Source organism: Vipera ursinii (assembly GCF_947247035.1).
Source record: "Vipera ursinii genome assembly, chromosome: 7".
Lineage (NCBI taxonomy): Eukaryota > Metazoa > Chordata > Lepidosauria > Squamata > Viperidae > Vipera > Vipera ursinii.
In genome coordinates, this window is record NC_139521.1 from 62136313 (window position 1) to 62159430 (window position 23118).

The 23118-nt window shown below is 38.9% G+C and overlaps 1 protein-coding gene across 2 annotated transcripts in view; it reads right to left on the reverse strand.

Annotated features, from left to right (window-relative positions):
- Nucleotides 1–14681: 14681 nt before the first annotated feature.
- The window catches only part of GRID2 (glutamate ionotropic receptor delta type subunit 2), a 1067823-nt gene continuing 1059386 nt past the window's right edge, over nucleotides 14682–23118 (reverse strand). Inside the window, exon 16 of one of the 2 annotated variants that reach the window (XM_083367820.1) lies at nucleotides 14682–17696. In XM_083367820.1, coding sequence (XP_083223946.1) covers nucleotides 17274–17696 — 423 coding nt within the window. In that variant the 3' untranslated portion in view covers nucleotides 14682–17273. The remainder of the gene's footprint in view (nucleotides 17697–23118) is intronic. The other variant, XM_083367821.1, reaches the window with a different exon arrangement.

Here is a 23118-nt window from a genome sequence, read left to right on the forward strand (position 1 = left end):
CACACATGATTTAGTAAACCCAAATCAAATAACTCATACAATTGTTAAAATCATATATTCTGTAGGATAAAGTAATTGAGTTTTACAATTCAAATAGCATTATTCAATTTATTATTCAATTTTAGTTTGGATTTATAATTTAAAGAACATATTGTGATGAACATGTGCTGAAATGCAAGATCTTATTTAAAGAAGTAAATAAGTAACTATTTTAGCTCTGCCACATTTGGAATTCTGAGCCTAAGAATGTTGCCTAACATTCATACCTCCCCCAAATCATTTCAGAATTAAAATTATATTGTTTTGTTTGGAGATTCACAGACATTTGTCTTGTGAGGAGCCCCCTCTGGATTTTGTTGGTCACTACACAACATATTCTAAACAGAAGGTCTATATAAGAGCTGGAGATGGTGAGGCTGAAAATATGCCCCCCCAGAACTATTGTGTTCATACTGATATTGGGCTACCCGGCCCAATAGTAGAGGGATAGTATCACAATCACATGAAGTATACCACCTTATACTGCACTGGTGAGATCACACTTGCAATATTATATCCAGTTCTAGACACAATACAAAAAAGATGCTGAGACCCTAGAAAGAGTGCACAGAAAAGCAATAAAGATGATTAGGGGACTGGAGGCTAAAGCATACCCTAGTCTAATGAAGAGAAGGACTAGGGGTGACATGATAGCAATCTTCAAATATTTGAGGGACTGCTACAAAGGAAAGAAGGCTCAACCCATTCTCCAACGAACCTGAGGGCAAGACAAGAAGTAAGGGATGGAAGAGTATCAGAGAGAAGTTGCCTAGAATTAAGGGGAAATCCTATCACTGAAACAATTAATTAGTGGAATGGCTTCTCTCCAGAAGTTGTGGTTGCTCCATCACTGGAGGTTTTTAATCTTCTTAAAAAGTGATTGGACAGACATTTGTCCAGAATGCTATAGGGCAGTGATGGCGAACCTTTTAGAGATTGAGTGCCCAAACTGCAACCCAAAACCCACTTATGTATCGTTGGGTGCCGGGTGGGTGTGGCCCATTGGGTGGTTGTGGCCCATTGGGTGTGCATGGCTGCAGTGGTAACAGCAGACTGGGTGGGACTAAAAAGTTCAATCAATCAATTCCAACTTTGCGAGATCTTTTTTTTCCCTGCGAGAAGTTGAAATTGATTGATTGAACTTTTTTTTTTTGCACACGGCGGTGGAGGCCTAAAGCGAAAAGGTTTTATAAAACCCAGCTGAAGGCCTAGGACTGGGGCAATGGCGCACGTGTGCCCACAGAGAGGGCACCACGGCTATAGGGTCTCCTGCTTGAGCAGGGGATTGGATTAGAAGACCTCCAAGATCCCTTCCGGTTCTGCTATTCTGTATTCTGCTTTCTCTTTTCTTCATTATATTTTACTCTCCTTACTTTAAAATTCCCTTACTGGGCTGAAGGAAGAGGTTCCAGAAAGAAGAAATAATAACTATGCAACTCCAGAGTCTAGGTATATCAAGAGGTTCATCTGAGTGGTGTCAGCCTTTCATAATGATCTGTTATTGGGGAATCCTTGGAAGAAGAGGGTGTACCTGGGATGTTTTATATTATCTCTCCTTCCAGTTTGTAATTCATTGGTCACAATTTCTCTCTTGTGTACAGGAACATCAAGGTTTCCATGAATGCAGAACTTTGTGGCCTCTTTCTCCTGGGGTTCTGTTATGTTCATTTCTGCTTTGCTAAAAATTTGGAACTGACCCAGGAGAGATGTAAGTGATTGGCAAACTGCTTCTACCCGACCAGATATGGCGAGCCAAGTCTGATGAGGTGCATTGTCAGATGACTCTCTTAAGGTAGATACCTCACATTTAGATAGCCAGTGGCATCCACAAAATCAGTTAATCATTTTTCAAAAGACAAAGAAAATAAAATGTCTATTATACTTTACAAATAAAATTAACAACACGAAACTTTTCACAAAATGCATTTCCTGACTCCTAGGGTTCAGTAAGAATAAACTTTTTTTTCTAACTTTTTATCTTTTCTCCAGAGTATCTTCCTAGAGTGCATGAAGACTCAGTAACTTCAATGACTCTGTAAGCAAGAGTGATGGAAGTATGAGCTTCAGAGATGATCATCCTTGCTAGCAAGGTTGAAAAAAATATGAAGCTATGATAATATGAGAGCAAGTTTGGTTTAGTAGGGTTAGGGGAATCAAATCTTTCTGGAAAAAAGGAAGTCAAAGGATGTCTATATTGGTAAGTATTGTCAAATAAACTATATGGATGAGACAGTAATATTTAAATGAGTTTAGGTGGAAGAGAAACTTCCAAGTCAACGGGTATCCTCTAATTAAGAGAGAGGGTTGAACTTCCACAAGTTGATCTGGAGATGATGATGTGAACCGAAAATTACAAAGACACCAGTATTGAAACAGGAGTTTTTAATCGCAAGGATTCATATAAATAGAACATGGAATGTAAGAAACTTGAAGCAAGGCAAACTTGAAATTATCAAAGCAGAAATTAAGCATAACATTGGATATTATAGGAATAGGTGAATCCTAGAAGGCTGGCATGGATCACTTTAAATCAGATGATCGCATATTAAGTGTATGAGATTTTATAAAATAATGGACTCATTATAATACTCATAGAGGGCACTGTTAAATATATGTTCAGTTATAAGCTAATGTACAACACAGTAGACTGTATCTAATAATATTAGTGACCATCTAGTGAATATCAATCTTATACAAGTGAATACCATAACTGAGATGCACGTTAGAAGATATTGACGGATTCAGTAACAAATTGAAAGAGGTACAGAACACAATGTCCCAAAAGTATGTGACATTACCAAAGTGTGATTAGAATGCAAATATGAAAACTAATTCTTCACATAAGCAGTTTTGCTTACAGTTTTACAAAGATGAATGGAAGAAAATAATGCCAAATGAACAAACACAGACATGAGAACAGGCAGCTAACATAAGATGGACAAAGGAGAGAGCACAACAATAAAGAAAGAACTTTGATTGTGTAGATCATGTCTGAATGTGGAATGAATTAGTGAACACCTGATTAGTCTTCCAAAGAAACTATAGCGTGTAAGAAGCTACTGTAAGAGTTAAGTCCAGAGAAACAGCATAGTTTAGAACAGGGAAGGGAACATGGATGCATACTGCCCCTATTTGTGTTTAACTTGTATTGCAAATTTATTGTAAGAATGGAAGAATTCGAATTGATGACTGTTGGAAATAAAATTGGAGGCTGAAAGAATAAAAGTTTCAGATATGCAAATAATCCACTTTGTTAACTGAAAAAAAAAGAAAACCAAGATGAGCTTACTATGAAAATAAACATGGGGAGCAAAATGAAAAAAAAAATCTGGGTTAATGATTAATACTAAAAAGACAAAAAGAGTTGACAGCAAAGAAAGGAAACTGATAGAAGTAAAGAGGTTAATCATAGGAAGGAAAGCAATAACAAGTTTGATCGTGAAGGATAAGGTTATTTCTAGAACAGCAACATTAAAACAATGGCTTTTGTAGTAACAGTGACGCCTTTTAATCATGGTTTGAGATTCAATTACTAAGACCAATAGAGGTACAAGAAGAACCTATCAAATTATTCTAGACCATGGGTAGGCAACCTTGGCTCTTTTATGACTCGTGGACTTCAACTCCCAGAATTCCTGAGCCAGCTGTGCTGAGGGAAAAGGAAGAGTTTCCAAGCTGAGCCATGGTGGCTCAGGAATTCTGGGAGTTGAAGTCCACGAGTCATCAAAGAGCCAAGGTTGTCTACCCCTGTTCTAGACCAACTGACTAACAATCCTATTCTGATCCCTTGAGACAATTACTGCAATAGCAAGCAAGACCTCACAAACTTTGGGCACATGATGCAAGCAGATGATGAATTAGAAAAAAGTGACAATCTTTGGCAAAGTAGTGAGAAGTAGAGAAGGCAGGGAGATAGAAAATAAAGGAGGCTGACAAGATTCAGTTACTGAAATGCCCTTTTACAAGATACAGTTTATCTCACCAGACTGCTCCGGTCAAATGTTTAGTCACCAGGGTTGAACCCAACAGTTTTTCCAGAATCCGGAACCATTTTTAAAATCCAAGTCTCACACTTAAATTTTGCAAACATACTCTATCAAGTTCAGAAAAATGTACTCTGATCCCTTACTAAATATCCCTGGACACCAGGATAACATTTAGGCATTGTCATTGAATTATAATTTTCTGGAGACATCTGTGGTGTTCCTTAGTACTTGTAGGCATTAATATTTATCTTACTATTTATATGAGAATAAGATAAAGTCTGTTTGATAAGACAATTATTGATTTCATGAACAGACAGATATTCTTTTCCTGGCAACAGTGCAGAAGTGGTTTCCTACTGCCTTTTTCCATATTTGTCCTTAAAATCTTAGTGGTACTATTTTATTATAGTCTCCTATCCAATAACATTTTGAGATCAACCATGGTCACATCATCAGATGTCCTAACTCTGATGGTACCAATACTTAAAATGATACACAGATACAATGATACAGTTCCCAGAATTGTAACAAAACTATGGTTTGTTTAATCATAAATCTAAGAAACCTCATTATCTGTCATAGTTTATCCACAGATTCTATGTTCCTTCAGAAATCCATTACTAGATCAAACGAATTTTGTGTTTTGTTTTCAGAACAGCAGAATACTGGTTTATAAGCTATCCACGTATGAATACAATAACTGCATTGTACAACGCAACCACAACTGGAACCATAATTTCTGTTGCTAAGCAAAGTGGTTGTTAAGTGAGTTGTGTCCAATTTTATGACACTTTTGCCACGGTTGCTAAGTAAATCACTGCAGTTGTTAAGTGAATCATATGATCTTTAAGCAAACCCAGCTTTCCCCATTGACTTTGCTTGTCAGGAGCTGATCGGAAGGTTGCAAATGATGATCACATGATGCTGGGACACTGCAACTGTTGTAAATACATGGTGATTGCCAAGCACCCAAATTCTGATCACGTGGTTGTGCGGATGCTGCAATGATTGTAAGTATGTGCATGTACAAGGACTCTTTTTATATTCCTTTATTTTCTTCCTTTTTATTATTGTAACCCTCCTAGAGTAACTCCACAGTGATAGGCAGCAAATAAATTTAAAAATAAAAAATAAAATAAAATAAACACTTTTCTAGGACATGATTGACTAACTTGATTTAAATATTTCTCACTGCAGGGATATATTTTAACCAGCTCTCCAGATATAGTATTTCATTGCCAAAAGGTTTTATTCTCCTAATGTTTAGACAAATTTGGCTTTCCTGCTATTTCTGTTGTTTCAGTCCTGCCCTCTGGTGGTTTCTTAAATCATTACTATGCTGATTAAAACGGCTCATCCGTAAACTGGACTGTATTAACTGCATTAAATCAAATGATTCTAATTTATTTTGCAGGACACTGTTTTATTTACTAATGTCTCAATAAAAGCAGAAATGTGGTGGTTTTATTTCCAAAAAACTGTCCCAATGGGGTTTTTTTAACACCTTAACACATTATAATCCTTAAATATTTGTAATTCACGCCCATACTTTTTGTTTAATTCAGGAGGCAATCTTGTACAAAATTTCCATGCATATCAAAATGAAAGGCCTTTGATTTTCAGCAGGTTTTAGTTCCTAATGATTTGGCTTGAGGTTTCAATTCCCTAAATATCTCTGCAGTTCAGATTGGAATCCTTTGTTTCCCAAATAGGGCTATGACACTCATTGCAATCCAGTGGTACCTGAAAAAAAATGCACTTGAAAGAAAAAAACGAATCGAGGCCCAGCTCTGCTCCAGGAATGGGAAAAAAACCTCTTCTGAAGATTTGGATGAAATCGTTTTCTGCTTGGCAATCTTCTGATATATTTTTCTACCACTTTTTCTGGAAGCAGCCTTCTGCAATTCATGTGTCCTTCACAAGCTAGGATAGACAGAGAAATGGGAATTATAGGTTCAACACATTGGAGGGGATGGGTAGGGAAAGGATGTTGAAAAGCATAGTTATGGGGTCCTTGGTGCTCTCCAAACTTGGTTATTTTCTGGCAGATATTTCATTATTAAACTAGTTACATCAGTGTTAGTAAGGAGTGGGATTTGCTCTAATTTTATATTCTAGTGGCTTGCCCTGTCAATATTGATGGGAGTGGTCTTGGTGGTCCCAGTAATAGTTGTCTTTAGATCAAGGGGTGACTCTTCTCTGCCACAAAGTATTTTCACCTAGACCAGGGGTAGGCAACCTCGGCTCTTTTACGACTCATGGACTTCAACTCCCAGAATTCCTGAGCCAGCCAAAAGAGCCGTAAAAGAGCCGAGGTTGCCTACCCCTGACCTAGACCAGCTGGCTCAGGAATTCTGGGAGTTGAAGTCCATGTGTCATAAAAGAGCCGAGGTTGCCTACCCCTGACCTAGACCAGCTGGCTCAGGAATTCTGGGAGTTGACGTCCATGAGTCATAAAAGAGCTGAGGTTGCCTACCCCTGACCTAGACCACCTGGCTCAGGAATTCTGGGAGTTGAAGTCCACGAGTCATAAAAGAGCCAAGGTTGCCTACCCCTGACCTAGACCAGCTGGCTCAGGAATTCTGGGAGTTGAAGTCCATGAGTCATAAAAGAGCAGAGGTTGCCTACCCCTGACCTAGACCAGCTGGCTCAGGAATTCTGGGAGTTGAAGTCCATGAGTCATAAAAGAGCCGAGGTTGCCTACCCCAGACCTAGACCAGCTGGCTCAGAAATTCTGGGAGTTGAAGTCCACGAGTCATCAAAGAGCCAAGGTTGCGTACCCCTGACCTAGACCCTTCCAGTACAAGTAACTTCAACTAATCCCCTTCTCCTCATTCCCCTCCCTGCTGTCCCACAGGGTTCTTTGAGGTGACCAACCTGGGCCTGTTGTTCTGTTCCTGGAAAGGATAAAATCACTTTTCGAATTAAGCTGGGCCCTCCGCAATCTGTTTCCACAAAGGAGAATATTTGTAGCTGAAGAGTTGACATGAGGGGGATCCTGGGTGCTTTCTGAGCTTGGTGGTTTTCTCGCCGACGTTCCTTTGCCCGAGGGCGTACGACTGATGTCATGCCTAGTTTGGGGGGAACGAAACGTCGGCAAGAAAACCACCAAGCTCAAGAGAGGACGCCGCGTTTCCACAAAGCCCGCGGAGGCAGGGGGGGTGCCCTGGACGCCGTTCCAGGGCGAACAGCCCGACGGGTTGTTGAGGGTAACCTCGCCCTTCCCTCCGCCTGCTCCGTGCCCACGCCGGGCGGGAGCCCGAGCGCCGGAGCCGTGGCGCCGCCGAGCGCCAAGTCTCCGCCCGAGCTCTCCGCCTGCCGCCCCGTCGGGTGGCTTTTTGTGTCGCGGGGTTGTCCCCTGTGCAAACAACAGGTTGAATATTGTAGGTGCGGGTTATTAAAATGTCGCGCGGACAATGGCGGTCTGTGTCTCATTCGCCACACTTGACTTCCTCTTTGAAAAAGGGCGCGCACCATGGGACGCGGGGTTGACTTCCAGCGTGAGGCAGTCTGCATAGTAGCAGGGCCGGCCCGGTTGCCTTGGCGATGGCGCTGCGCGGAAGGAGAGCGGAGAGAGGCTCTTATTCGAGAGCGGAGGGGAACGCGGATTGTTATCGATAGACCCCGGGGCCTAAGGAGATCCTTCCTTTTTTTAGGGACCCTCAGGCGCGGTTGGCGAGATCCCGTGAAATCTGATTGGCGAGAAGCCCGCAGCACTTTCTATCGATTCTCTTAGGACAGGGGTCTTCAAACTTGGCCCTTTTATGACTTGTGGACTTCAACTCCCAGAATTCCTCAGCCAGCAAAGCTGGCTGAGGAATTCTGGGAGTTGAAGTCCACAAGTCATAAAAGGGCCAAGTTTTGAAGACCCCTGTCTTAGGAGATGCCTTCCCTTAATAATCCGGAACCCCATTACGTGCTTGGGGTGGGCCCGCGTTTCTGCTTTATTTCATAAAGATGACGGGCTTGTAGGTGGGTGTCCCCGAAGAGCATTCCCCTCCCGTGCCTCCATTCTGCAGGCTGGTAAGGTTTACTTCGCCGCAATCTGTGGAGAAAGAACGCGGAATAGCAGCAAGTTTGTCTTATCCAGACAAAGGGTCTTAGTGAATTACTTTTTCAGAAAAAAAAATACTAATACATGATGGAACGCAAAAGACATTTGTATTGCAAACTTTTGTTTACGATCCTATCGGTTAATGGACATTTCAGTAGCAGTGGGTATGATCAAGAAATCTACTTGAGTTGACGCTTTTATTATTTTTCAAATTCAACAATTTACATTTGTTAAAATTATTGAGCCTATTATTCTGCTTTCTAGTTTTAGTTAGTATAAGAGTTTCCTTCATAGCCCCTAGAATGTTCTTAAATTTAAGATGAAGAAGAATCAAATAGAATTATCGCTCACAGTTGTGGGTTTGCACACCTCATGTCATTTTAATTACAAGTTGGTAATTAGGTTTGTGTTTGCTGGTACCACTGTGGTGCAAATGAGCTTTCAGACAGTGATGTATCTCACTGAATACCAACAAAACACATTACTATTTAATGCAATGGGTGAATTTACTTACACAACGTAAAGAGGAGAATCTGGGAAAGGGTTACTTTGCTTTGCTGCTGGCACTGCTTCCAATTCAAGTTTACTTGGGAAGACTAGAAACCTGGAGATATGAGTTCTAGTTCTGCCTTCTCCACAAAGGTGGATGACCTTGGGCCAGCCATTCTCTCTTTGCTTAGGAAGGAAGCACTGGCAAATCACTTTTGAAAAACCTTGTCAATAAAACTGCAGGGCCTTGCCAGGCAATCTCACGGAATTTGAAACAATTTAACTGGAGAAAAAAAAATAGAAGAAAGGAGAAAAAAATAAAACTGGTTAGAACTTCCAGTTAAAAGTTGCATGTCCCTTGGCACCCCATATATAGTAATGATATATTTAACTCCTCTAGATCCTTACGACTCTCCTAGATGGACTCTCCTAGGTCCTTAGGAATCTACTTGATCTACTTTTGATCCTAATCAAAATTACCAAATCCAAGTCTAACTATCTGGTAGATTGTGCCTAAAAAACCGCAACAATAATCTTAGTGTCAATGCTGCAAATGAACTTGGTTGAAGCCATTTTTTCTTTGTTTTCGGTTGCCACAGAATTGGGAGGGGGGATGTGTATCTTTTAGCTCAGTCAAAACAATAAATTGTTCTGTGGGAACCAAGGTCATTGTTGCCTAAGTTTGGGCAGGCTAAAACTCTCATTAGGAAGCCTGCCAAAGTAGTTTATTGTGGAATGTGATTATGATATATTGCTGGGGTGGGAAGTTCAACATTGTAACTTTAACCTTTGAGAGGGAACCTCAGTCTTGGTTTCACTTTTGATCGTGCTGACACTGTGTAGCCAAATAAATTTCCATTGAAGTTCCATTTTTACTGGTCTCATCTGTTGGAACCATGATAGTTAGATGTATCAAAGATGGACCTTAAATAAATGTGCTTTAGAACAGTTGAATTTTGAAAGTTTTCTAACCATCAGGTGTGATAAATTTTTAGCCTATTTAACAATATAATCTTTCACATATTCATCTTCAAGCTTAAATTTCAATAACAATTTGCAATAAGATGCTCATTGTCGATACATAATTATTCCTTAAACTCCATTTTCTGATCAACATTAACAAGAATCTGAACTTTCTGTGGTGTATAAATTGCCTTTATCTTCTAAAAAAACTCTTCCCAAAGTCAATTTTTTCTACCACTTTAAATATAAAGTCCCAATTCAAATTATCAAAAGCTTCCTACGCATCTAAAAATAGTGCAGTATTGAAGATATTCTATTATATCAACCATCATTCCCACAATGCCTTAACTGATATCTTGGTAAAAATCCACATTGATCCTCCTGCACAAAATCCTGTAAAATCTGGTTTAGTCTCTCAGATAATATAATTGAAAACATTTTATAATTGTTCAAGAGAAAAATTGGTTGATAGTTTTTTAGCAGAGTTACTGTATTGACCCTATTTGGAATTAATGCTATGTTTGCTTCTTTTCAAGAATCAGGCATAACAGATCTTTGGGAATCAGCTACCCAAAGATAATCAGGGGTGACATGATAGCCGTGTTCCAATATTTCAGGGGCTGCCACAAAGAAGAGGGAGTCAAGCTATTCTCCAAAGCACCTGAAGGCAGGACAAGAAGCAATGGATGGAAACTAATCAAGGAGAGAAGCAACCTAGAACTAAGGAGAAATTTCCTGACAGGTAGAACAATTAACCAGTGGAACAATCTGCTTCCAGAAGCCTTGAATGCTCCAACACTGGAAGTTTTTAAGAAGAGACTGGACAGCCATTTGTCTGAAATGGTATAGGGTTTCCTGCCTGAGCAGGCGGTTGGACTAGATGACCTCCAAGGTTCCTTACAACTTTATGAGTAAAATTGTTGGCAGTTCAGTGTGCCCACCAAAAGCTAGAAAGGCAACACAAACAGCAGGAAAGGCTAATGTCCTTAAAACTTTCCCAGGCAGAAGTCCCTCAACCTGTAGCCCTAAGTAATCCCTATCCTCACAGGAGAAAAACTCCCCTGCTATCAAGGCATGCAAAGGGGATACACAGTTAGCTTAGCTTGAAACATCGGTGGACATTGGCACAATCAATGCCCATACAATCACTTAGTCTCTCCTACCAACCTCCATTAGTAACCTTGCAGCCTCCAAACCAAACCATGCCATAGGGAGGGGTGTGTGTTTGTGTGTGTGTATAAACACACACACACACACACACTCCTTGATAAGATTAAAAATGCGAATCCCAGGCATATTAAAATTAACAAACTAAGCGAACATATATATCATGTATATTTAGAATTCAAAGATAATACTGTATTATATACCTTTGGAAAATACATTGATGACTGCATGGCTTCCGGATTGTTCACTTAGGAATTGCTGGATTGAAACGTGTTACTTTTAATATTATATTGTGTACTTTCACAACAGCATAGTACTACTGAATTTTCTGCTTCACAGTTCCTTAATCTGCTTACTAAATATATTTGAGATTGCTAGCATTAATCTACATGATTTCTAGTTACATCTGATCAGTGCTGGCATCTATCCCCTGTAGAGTAAGAAGCAAATGGGGAAACAGTTTGATATTCAAAAACCATATTTAAAAAGGGAATTGCTAAGTAAAATACTAAAGTGCCATCTGGCGGCCATCTGAGAGTTAACTGTTGCAAGCATCTGCTGCAGATTCAGAGAGAAATTGCATATAGATATCACATGCCTGCGACGATTCCTTTCTCCAGATGATCATCCCATGCAGAATTTGATAATAGCCAATGCACCAGATCTAAACTAAAAGTAGCAACTGACCAACTGCTGTAAAAAATTGAGTTTCATTTAGCAACATGCCTGTACTTAGATTCTTTTCAGCCCCAGTGTGCTCAATACAAAACAGGTATTGTCGAATCCTGAGTGCCGTGTAGCAGAGTGAGCGCCTGTTACTGGTCCCAGCTTCTGCCAACCTAGCAGTTCGAAAGCACGTAAAAATGCAAGTAGAAAAATAGGGACCACTACGGTGGGAAGGTAACAGCGTTCCGTGTGCCTTTGGTGTCTAGTCATGCCGGCCACATGACCACGGAGACGTCCTCGGACAAGCGCTGGCTCTTCGGCTTTGAAACGGAGATGAGCACCAGCCCCTAGAGTCGGAAACGACTAGCACGCATGTGCGGGGGAACCTTTACCTTTGCCTTATATATATATATATAAAATAAGCTGTAAAATTAATTGACTATTGCAATTGACTTTGCATGGGGCTGTGCTTGATGTCTATCCAGAAGCTTCAGCTGATTCAGAATGTAGTGGCACTACACACTACATCTCTCAGTATGCCATGTAACATCTTTACCCCATGAGTTGCAGTTTGCTTCCAGGTGCAGTTCAAATTGCTGGTTATGATCTATAAAGCCCTACATTTCATAGAGCCCAGTTAATTGAGGACTGCCTGTTTCCCATAATAGCTGTCTGGTCGATTCAGTCCCACAGAGATAATCCCTGCTATCGTAATTAAACATACACTAAATGTTAGTCACCACCACCCTCCCTACTTATTTGATCTGCAAAAGTACATTGTTCAATAATAACCATAAAATATGTTCATGATATATACAAGAGGGGTCACCAAAGTATGAGTTTTAATTTCTAACTTATCTGTGTAGAAATTATAATCTTTCATCCATGTTGAATGCTAATGGTTTTAAATGTAAACAATTTGCCATTTTGTGTTCAAGCTACTGACAATACTGACATCTATTTTTGGCATTTATTGCATATATGATTTATGATAGATTACTCAGGACTAATGGAATATTAAATGAGAGAGTGGCATTTCCACTTTTTTCCTGAGTCTGTTTTCTTTTAAAAAAGCATTGTCCTAGCATTGAAACTAGTTAGGGGATTTGTTTTATTGAAGCTAATAGGAGGATTTTGTTTTATAGGATACTAATTTGGAAGTGTTTCTGCAGTATAGTGCTATAATGTCAAAACATCTTGAAACACTTGATTGTCCAGCCTCTCCCTTGCCTCCAAAGCATGTTCCATATATGCATTGACTAAATCTCCAAAACATGCTTTTTAGAACTTTAGTAAAGCCTTAGATCTCTCTCTGTCTCTCTCATCTCACCTATTTTATCTATCTATCTATCTATCTATCTATCTATCTATCTATCTATCTATCTATCTATCTATCTATCTTTCTCTCTCTCTCTCTCTCTCTTTCTCTCTCTCTCTCTCTCCATCAATCATCTACCTACCTATCATCTATCTATCTATCTATCTATCTATCTATCTATCTATCTATCTATCTATCATCTATCTATCTATCTATCTATCTATCTATCTATCTATCTATCTATCTATCTATCATCTATCTATCTATGTAGAACTTTGGTCATTCGTGTTTTTCCCCACGTAGAATTGGAGGTATCAGGGCAACGTTTCGACGAAATCTCATCCGTCATCCTCAGGCTGGTGACTTCAGCTTCGTTCTTCTGGGAGAAGTGTGTGATAGTGGCTGTTTTTTCTTCTTTTTTAAACTGCCAGAGGGGGTGTGTTCTGTGGGTGGAGGCTTGGCTGTGTTCTGATGGGGTGGAGGTGTGTTCTGATTGGGTGGGGGCTTAGCTGTGTTCTGATTGGGTGGGAGTGTGTTTTGAATGGGGGCTGTGTTCTGATTGGGTGGGGATGCTAAGCTTGTAAGCTGCCCTGAGTCTTCGGAGAAGGGCGGGATATAAATGCAATTAAAATAAAAAAAATGTGTTTTGAGTGGATGGGCTGGTCTCAGCTGCCAGCCTATCTATCTATCTATCTATCTATCTATCTATCTATCTATCTATCTATCTATCTATCCATCTATCATCTACCTACCTACCTACCTATTATCTATCTATCTATCTATCTATCTATCTATCTATCTATCTATCTATCTATCTAATCTAATCTAATCTAATCTAATCTAATCTAATCTAATCTATCATTTGTCTCCATATTTATAAGTCCATGGCAGCAATTGTCTGCAGTCCTGCTAATTGTCTGCTAACATCGGATGTTCTTGCTTTGACAATAGTCTTGAAAGGATTCTTCTATGGTCCTTATGGTGAAAATAATTGAGTCCTGCCACTAGAATTATGCAGTTATCCATGAACAATTCCTGTAGGTTAAATCAGTATTGGAATGTCCTTGGAACAACTGTTAAGTTATTCATCAAGACAGATCAGAATGGCAGACATTTCAGTAACTGAACCTGACTCAATTGAAATTAAGAGACTAATTCTTAAGTGTTGTGCTTTAGGGGCAACTGTTGATAAAGAGGTATGTCCAAGTGGGGTCAAAAAATGGCAAAGATGAAGTTACATGTTTGTCACATGAAAAAATGTGCATTTGATCATATTGGTCATTTCTGCCCTCTTGACCTTTTGAGCCCACTCCTGGGTTGATAGCTCTTTTCTGATTAGGTTTGGAGCCACAACTTACCTGACAATATTTGTATTTGAAGTATTTGAATTTCCTTGGTCGATTGATATCTGTGAAGAAACCCGTTAAGTGTTGTTTCCAGTGAAGCATTACTGAACGATGCTTGATGAACATTTTATTTGGGGGAATTTCCCTGGTAGAGCCCACCAGCTTTGGGAAATTTCAGTGTAAACTTTCTCCTTTGATTTCTCTGTTCCAGTGAATTCAACAAATGCTAGAGGTTTCAAATCAGTAATTCTCAGAGCTGTTTTACTGCATATCTTGTTCTAAGATCTTACCCAGCAGTCCCCAACTTTTCTAGCTTTGCCATCTGGCGGTGGCAGTAGTGGGGGTTGTGGGGAGAGAGGATGGTGCTGCATGTGTAGCTCCATTTGCGTGAGCGCTTGCACACATGAAGCTTCACGCACGAGCGCATGCACTCACCGCTTGTGCAAGTGGAGCTGGATGCGTTTGTGCAGTCGTCCGCTGCTTATGTGACCTGGTTCCAAATAGACCCTGGCCCGGTTGGGACCCCTGTACTAATAAGTTGAGAGAAGAGGACATTGACTTTAAGAATATGGTATAAATATTAATCAAATTAAGCTAAACATTCTTTATGAGGCCCTTCCTAGAAATTAGAAACTGGGTAATTATGCTGCAGTTATAACACGGTTATGGCACCAAGTCAATGAATGCTTTGAATTCATATTTACTTATTTGTTTTGTCTGTTCACATGATCGTTGAAATAGGCAGAGAGGCAAGTTTAAAAAACCATTTTATTAGACAAATTATTTAGACAAATTATACACAGAAAGCTCTGCCACTTGCAACCGAGGCCTCCAAATTGTGTTTGTGTATAATAGACAACACATGAAAATAATTGGATTATCACTAAAACCGCCGCAACATGTGGTATACCCCTATAGCTTGTAAAGATTTTTTTCCCTTTTTTTGTTCTTTTATAAATCAGTTGTGTAGATGTTCATGAATGTTACAAGGGGAAACAAGTTGTGCATGCTTTTAAACACTTGTACCCTGCAAACAGAATGGCCTTTCTCATGATAAGAAAATTGTTCTGCCTTACACAGTAGACAATATTATGCAGATTTCATACAAAAAAAACAAGGACATTACAAGATGTTCTCCCAGAACAGAATTAGGCATCAAAATAGAATAGATTTGAAGAATATACTTTGAACTTTTCCTAGAGCAGATCACCTAAGCTGGTTCTTAAAAATCAAGGTCTATCCACATAACTGAGTTAGAGTAACATAAATATCATATCAAATTAAAACAAACAAAAACACGTAATAAGTTGTCTTGCTTTCTACTTAACCGCAGTTTAGTTTATAAGAATTACAACCAAAACTCATTTTTACAGTTTTGAACAAGTAGAGTGTTAGCTTCAAAAATGTCACCAGGCCAAACGAGGTGCTGTTTTGTTTTTGCTGTCATCAGCTTATCATTCTATACAATTGGAACTCACATCAAAAATACATCTATAATTGAATACATAATAAAGATTTAAACAAAAGCTTATTTTTCTCTCCCCATTCCCTCTTTCTTGGAGCACAATAGGACTGTAGTTAAGGCCACACCAATCATTTTCAACTGCCTTCTTTCCGTAAACTCTCCTCTCTTTTCCAAATATTGACAGTATTGATTTCAATAGGGCTTTTCTTCACCTTTCATGATCTGTTTTTCATGCTCCTGAGAGCCAGTAAATCAGACATACCTGGATATATATTTTTGTTTTTAACCTAATGAGTGCTTTCCAATTTTTCAATTTAATGTAAAAGCATGATTAACCATAACTTTAAACACTGTTGAATAGTGATTGCAAAATAATAATAATAATAATAAAAATAAATCTAAATTAGTGACTTGCACGTCTAGGTACAAATGTTAAATGGCCCTGGATGATCTAATAAAAAAGGAACAGTATAAAATACATTCAACCAAACAATGTAAATCAAAATAGCATTAAAGCACCCCATCTTTTTGCCCTGTACATCTTTCCAGAATACACTTGTTTTTACTAAAGCTTTATTAGACAAATTGCAATAGCACTGGCTGCCATTTTATAGATATATAATATATGTGTGTGCGCGTGTGTGTGCACATGTATATACATATATACCCTCCCACACACGCCCACTCACATATACCAAAGCATGTATATATATATAGGTGTATATATATGTATGAGAGACTAATTTATTTAACAGAAGATTCTGCCATATGATACAGTTCTCTGTACATAAGAAAACAAAAACTTTTAAACTCTGTACAATTCCAGAAAGATCATATGCACTGTTGCAGTGCAAAAAGGAGTTTTAACTGTAGTCTTTACTGGCATAGCAATGGCTTGGTGAAATTCTACAAAATTGCATTCTCATATTTAATGGTCTCTCCTTTCTCTTCACCGTTTCTCTCATGTTCGTTTTCTTACAAAAACTGCAAGGTTGGCCTTTGGTCCACAGTTAAAAGGACACACAGTAGCAGAGAAGCATGAAATGGATGTCAGAGAACAGACATTATTGCAAATATATATAATAAAACCAAGTCAAAGGTATTTCAGTGAAATAACATTGTATTTTTTGATAGAGACTCCATATTTAGTTCCTATATTTCAAGCGTTATGACATAATGCCATGTAGACCTTCAGATTCATTTCCAGAATGGTGCTTTGGAACATGTGGGAATACAAGCATAGCACCTGTATGGACATTTAAACACTTGTTATTTTTCTGGGATCTTAAAGCTGCTACACAATGCCTAAAAAAGACACGGCTGCTTTACAGAATGGCAAACAGTTGTTACATTTACATCCTGGTGCGCTCAGAAACAGTCTATTGGAATCATAATTGAAGACCTGCACAGCTGAAAAACCACTAATAGAATTTTAGGAGGATAGCTTTCCTACAGTAGCTCAGGTTGCATTTACTTCAGAGTAGTCCCACCAGCCTGATGGTTGCAAAGCTAAGTCATAATACGTTCTAGAAAAGACTTACTCCAGAACCACTCTTTTAGCCAATGTGCCTACCCTAAAGAAACTGAAAAACCACATCCTAACGTATCATAAGGGAGAAAAATGAAAAAGAGGAGGGGAAAGAGGAAGGATAATGAGTTGTTACTAATACTCCCGATTTCTTTTTAAAAAAGTTACATCCAAGTTAGTTCCACAATATCACAGCCGCTCCTTACAAAGGGAGTCCTAAGAAGAAACAGTGACAAAGCAATGTCTGAAGCTTTATATGGATGTGCCTCGGTCTGGATCGTTACCGATGTTAAGCCCTAAAGTTGGAGTGGGTTGATACGGAATCGAAGACATTGTTTTGATAGGACTTCTGAAAAAGCCCCCATTTGGAGCCCTGTGCCTAAAAGGGCCAGTCCGGTGTTCAGGCACATTGCCGAAAGAGAATCCAGAAGCAGCTTTAGCTGAAAGTGTGCGACTAAGAGTCTGGATCTGTTCTGGAATGAAGGTTGTGGTAGTGATGTGAGTGTTCCTGAAGTCACTGATTTGCTCCAGTGCTTGACGCGTGGGCAAAGTATCAATGTCCAGTGGAGTCAAGTCAATGGATGAAGTGGAAAACTGTTTATGGGGACTTTCATCATCTGTGCAGAGGCTGTTCACACGTCTGTGGAGATGCTCCAGATCAATTTCTTTGTCATCCTGGAAGGAGCAAAGCACAAGGTAGAAAATAAATGACTTACTCTTTGATGCCTTCACTTGCCAAACCAAAAGCAAAAAGCTTCCCACGGTGAGGGAAAAGAAGCAGGTGTAGAATCAGGAAATGGAACATTTGTGACTTTGGTCCACTTAAGCATAGAGAAAAATGAATCAAGAATGTAATCCTGAATATTGGCAGGAAGTTGATTGGCAGGCCATCTATCTAGAGCAGTGATCCCCAAACTTTCCAACTTTGTGGATCGGTGGGTGTGTGGGGAAAGAGGGAATGTTTATGCGCGAGTGGTGGAGCACATGCACTCGCCATGTGCTCAGGCAAATGGAGCTGTGACTGCACGCAGGGGTGCTCATCCACTGCGCAGTTCTGAATAGGCCATGGCCTGATAGTGGGCCGCAGCCTGGGGGGGGTTGGGGACCCCAGATCTAGAGGTCATGCTGCAGTTTCAGTGTACTGTAGCTTTTGACTCAAACATTTGCCTAGAGCAGTACAGTGAACAGGCAGGCAATTTCTTCCAAATTCTGTCAGTCCTGACAAGGTTGGATTAAGTAAGTATAGGCATGGTTTGTGCCATGCATGCTGCCATGGGGGCATGGCATCCTACGGTGTTCAGGGTATCATGCCATTCTTAATTCTTCCCACTTTAGTCTAGTCAGACAACAAATTTAGACTTAAAAATTGATTCTCAGACAGAATAAATTCTGGGTATTAGATTATCGTTTCCATTCTCTTAAGAATATTTGAGCTTTAGTGGTTCACAAGAATGGTTGCAATCTTTGCAGTCATACATAGTCATTTTTTAAAATGTAACTCAGACATTAGTGATATCAACAGCAGCTCTTAGTTGCTGTTTATTTTTTTATCAACGCACATTACAAAGGATGCAGTTCATCATATTTTCTGAAAAATAAGTGACTTTTGTTCATCAGCTAGATGTTTATTTCAATAAAGCAGTGGTTCCCAATCTTTTCTATACCCTGCGCCCTAGAATGCTTCTGATATATTCGCGCACCCCTTTGAAATAATGGCAAGGGATTCTGCATACACATTATAATTTTGAAAACCCAAGTTTTCGCATCCCCTGGAATATCATCTCGTACCCCCAGGGGGTGCGAGCAACCCCAGTTGGGAATCTCCACACTAAAGTATCTATAATCCAATTTTACTTTGAAATGTTATTTTTTTTGTTTTATTTTTATTTAAGAAAATGTATACGGCTGCCCAACTCACTCCCAGTGATTCTGGGCAGCTTACAAGGATATCAGCAAACAGATTCCTAAAATTTAGTTGTAAATTTTTTCATTTTTTTTTCTATTCTACTAGTATCAGGCCTAGACCATGCACGACATCGAAAAATCCAGCCAAAGTTCTGTTCTATATTTGCTTGCATCAAATAGACAGAATCTTGGTAGATTAAACTTTTATTATTCTCACCGTAATGAATATACAAGTGATTCTCGATTTACAACCAATCATTTAGTGACTTATGACCATTTTTCACCACTGCACCTTGCCTATCATCACATAACCAAAATTTGGACAATTGGCAATTGGTATTTATGTATCCTGGGGTCATGGGATCACCTTTTGTGACCTTCTGACAAGCAAAATCTATGGGGAAGTCAGTTTCATTTAACCATACCATTGCTTCTGAGCATCAAAGTAAGCTTTTGAGTTTGGGAAGTGCATGTAAAAGTCAACAGTTGAATTTGCTGGACTTCTCAGAAAAGAGTGTCAAAATAAAAGCCATAGAACAACCCTGAAGGAAAAGAATAAGGTGGTATTTCATCTTATTTCAGCAGTTAGCTACACAGTTTGTGTAGAATATACCTACTGTGTAGGTACTAACTTAACAACTGCAGTGATTCATTTAACTATGTCAAGCAAGGTCATAAAAGGCAGAAAAACTCACTTAACAACTGTTTTGCTTAGCAATGGAAATTTTGGGCTCCCTGTATCCAGGGAGATTACTAACTTAACAACTGCAATGATTCACTTAGCAACTGTGGCAAACAAGGTCATAAAATGGGACAAACCTTAGTTAACAACTGTCTTCTTTAGCAACAGGAAGTTTGGGGTCAATTGTGATTGTAAGTTGAGGAGTAACTTTGCAAGCAGGGAGATTCTCTTCCTTTCTCTGCACTGTCTCTTGTTCTACCCCCTCCCATCCCGGATTCCCTTCTTCCTGAGAAATTGTCACTTCACTGCAGTCCATCACAGTTTAAACTAATTGGATTGTGTATGTGGTTTAGAGTAAATAAATCTGGACAATGCTAGTAAATATGTGGCCTTGCCACAGCTTGGCCCAACCGATTAAATCCATATTATTCTTGGAATTAAAGAATACCTACCTAGAGTCTAGCAAATCATGATTCTGCATGTTATAAACTATATCTTATAAAACTATATTTTATTATTTATTTATTTATTATTTATTTATTAATTTAATTTGTATACCGCCCTTCTCCCGAAGGACTCAGGGCGGTGAACAGGGCAATACATAATAAAAAAACAAGATACAAAAATTAAAAAGTAATTAAACAGCAATGCCCGTAATAAATTAATACAGATTAAAAGTTAAGATCAATTTATAAAACCCAACCCCATCCCATCAGGCCAGGCCAGCTTGTTCAAAGAGGTAGGTTTTAAGATCGCGCCGGAAGGAGCGGAGATCAGGCGCCATCCGGAGCTCGACCGGAAGATGGTTCCATAAATCCGGTGCGCCCACAGAGAACGCCCTCCCCCCTATTAGATGTAGCCTTTCTTAAATTATTAGTATTCTGGTGCATATAGCAAACATCTATTGCCCAGATACCAACTCATCACTATGTAGCCCCACCACCACCACAATAGCAATACCAAATCACAACTTATTTCTTTTCTATATTTTAGAAATTGGATACTCTGAAGATCCAAATCCTCTCCAGCAGGAGGACTCAAAAACTTTCATCAGTTTTTAAGTGCAATTATTGTACATTCCTTTATTGTTATAACTGTATTTCTGTTGGAAGTACAGTTCTTCTTTAAAGTTTTGCTGGGTTTCAGGCAAGGAAAGCAATACAAGAAAAAATATATAGAGGGAAATGGAGATGAAGATAAAAGGAAACAAGGCAAGAGGAAATGTCACAGAAGCCTTAGGGACAAAATTGTGTTGTTGATAGGAAGATAATGAAAGGCTAAGGAAAATTTCCAACAGGGAATTTGTGGGTTTTAAAGACTACACCTAAATTTCATATATTGATTTGAATAACTGTGTCAATTCTTTGACTGCTAATTTTGGGTGCTTTATTTTGAAGTTAATTCAGACTTGGCTGGAAAGTGCATTTGAAAAAAAAAGGGTTTATAAAGATGCTAGATGAAAACTAAAAGCTCTCTTGCTGAATGAAAGCACATTTTTAGCCCTAAGTAGCATTTTTCATTATATGAATAATACATTTTGAAATTAAGTTTCATTCCTTTTGTAACTGTTAAATGTTATTTTTTTCAAGTGATATTTACATATGTAATGCTAAATATAGAATTGTTGTAACATTCTATTTATTTATTTACACCCAATGTACTTACAACTTACATATACATATTATTATTATATATACTGGAGGAGAAAGATCTAATATTGGGTGTTCTGTCCTGGTAAAAACTATAGCCCCTTCTGCCATTTATTTGATCAAATGTCTTAATACTGCCTTAGTTTTTAAATACACCAACCTCTGTACATAGCTTGCTTACTCCTTTTTGTTCTCAAAGCCTCCTTGTCAAAATTCAGTATAAATGAGTATATCATTTATCAAGCAACATTATGCCAACTAACGGAAAACCAAAAATAAAAATAAATTACATGCATTGCATTTATATCTGTATATGTGTATTTGTGTGTATACACACTCTTACATAGACCCTCCCACATACATAAAACACCTTTTCTTTGTCACTGCTATTATTTTTACTGGTTGCATTGCCCTTTCCACTTTTTACCTCAAACAGCTTTAAGGAAACTAGAGAATTATGCAGGAATTAATATGTATTAATTAAGCTTTATTTGACTAATTGCTATTTTATACCGCATATATGTATACCTGTATTACATCACTTTTTTCACTGCATAGAAGCCATTTAAGAGATACTGATAGAGATATAGGTACAATATCCATATTGTTTAAGATAGTCCTTGATTTACAATCATAACTGAGCCTGGAATTGTAAGATGTAAGTTGTTGCAGTCATAAGTCAAGGCATCATATGACCAGACCCTATTTTTCACCATTTTTTTGTGGTGAATGCCACGTTCATTAAGCAAATCAATTTCCCCTAAATTTTGCCCAAAACACTGGAAACTGGCAAAAATTGTTGTAAATCACAGGATACTGCAAACAGTCATAAAAGTGAGCTAATTGCCAAATGCCCCAAATACTATCACCCTGACTGTGGGGAGTGCTAACATCACACAGAGAAGGCCTCCTCAGGGTACCGTCGGCTAGACAATGTCGGCTTGCAACCCCCAGGGGAAGGGCCTTCTCTGTGGGAGCGCCAGCCCTGTGGAACCAGCTCCCCCCTGAGCTTCGGATGGCCCAAGATCTCCAGTCCTTTCGCCGCGGCCTCAAAACACTCCTTTTCCACCTGGCTGACCTGGACTGACAGGGATTTTAATTATGTTTACAATTTTAACTCTATTCTTTAATTTATTTTAATTTTTTAATTTTAATTTACTATACAGAGACCTTTAAGTTTTGTTGTTGTTAGCCGCCCTGAGTCCCTCGGGAGATAGGGCGGGATATAAGTCCCATTAATAAATAAATAAATAAATAAATAACCTCAAAAACAGATTGCAAGTAGCTTTGGAGGATGGGATCCTCGTAACCTCAAACGGTTGTTAAACAATTGGTTATAAGTGGAAGACTACCTCTATTTAAAGATCATTTGAGGTTTAAGATTTTTGGTCCAAGAAATTAAGCACACATTTTGCTATTATGTATTTACTGACCAGGTTTCTGAATATCTACCAGTAGCAAGGCAAGCAATTCACCCACAGTGACCTGAATGCATTCAGAGATAATTGTCTGTGAAGATTCTCAATCATTCAGGTCATGGTTGTCCCAAAGGTGCTTTTTCAAGAGGCAACTGGACTTTCTTGCTTTTCTTTGAAGACATTTTGCTTCTCATCCAAGAAGCTTCTTCAGCTCTGACCGGATGGTGGAGAATGGAAGGATTTATATTTCTTGCAGTCAGAATGTCATTTGCATTCTTTTAGAGAGTCGTTGAGCCCACTAGGAGGTTTATCCTGACCCTGAGGACACAGATAAATCTCTAAGTGGCCTCAACAACTCTCTAAAAGAATTGCAAATGACCAGCTGTCTACAAGAAATATAAATTCTTCCATTTGCCATGACCCAGTCAGAGCTGAAGAAGCTT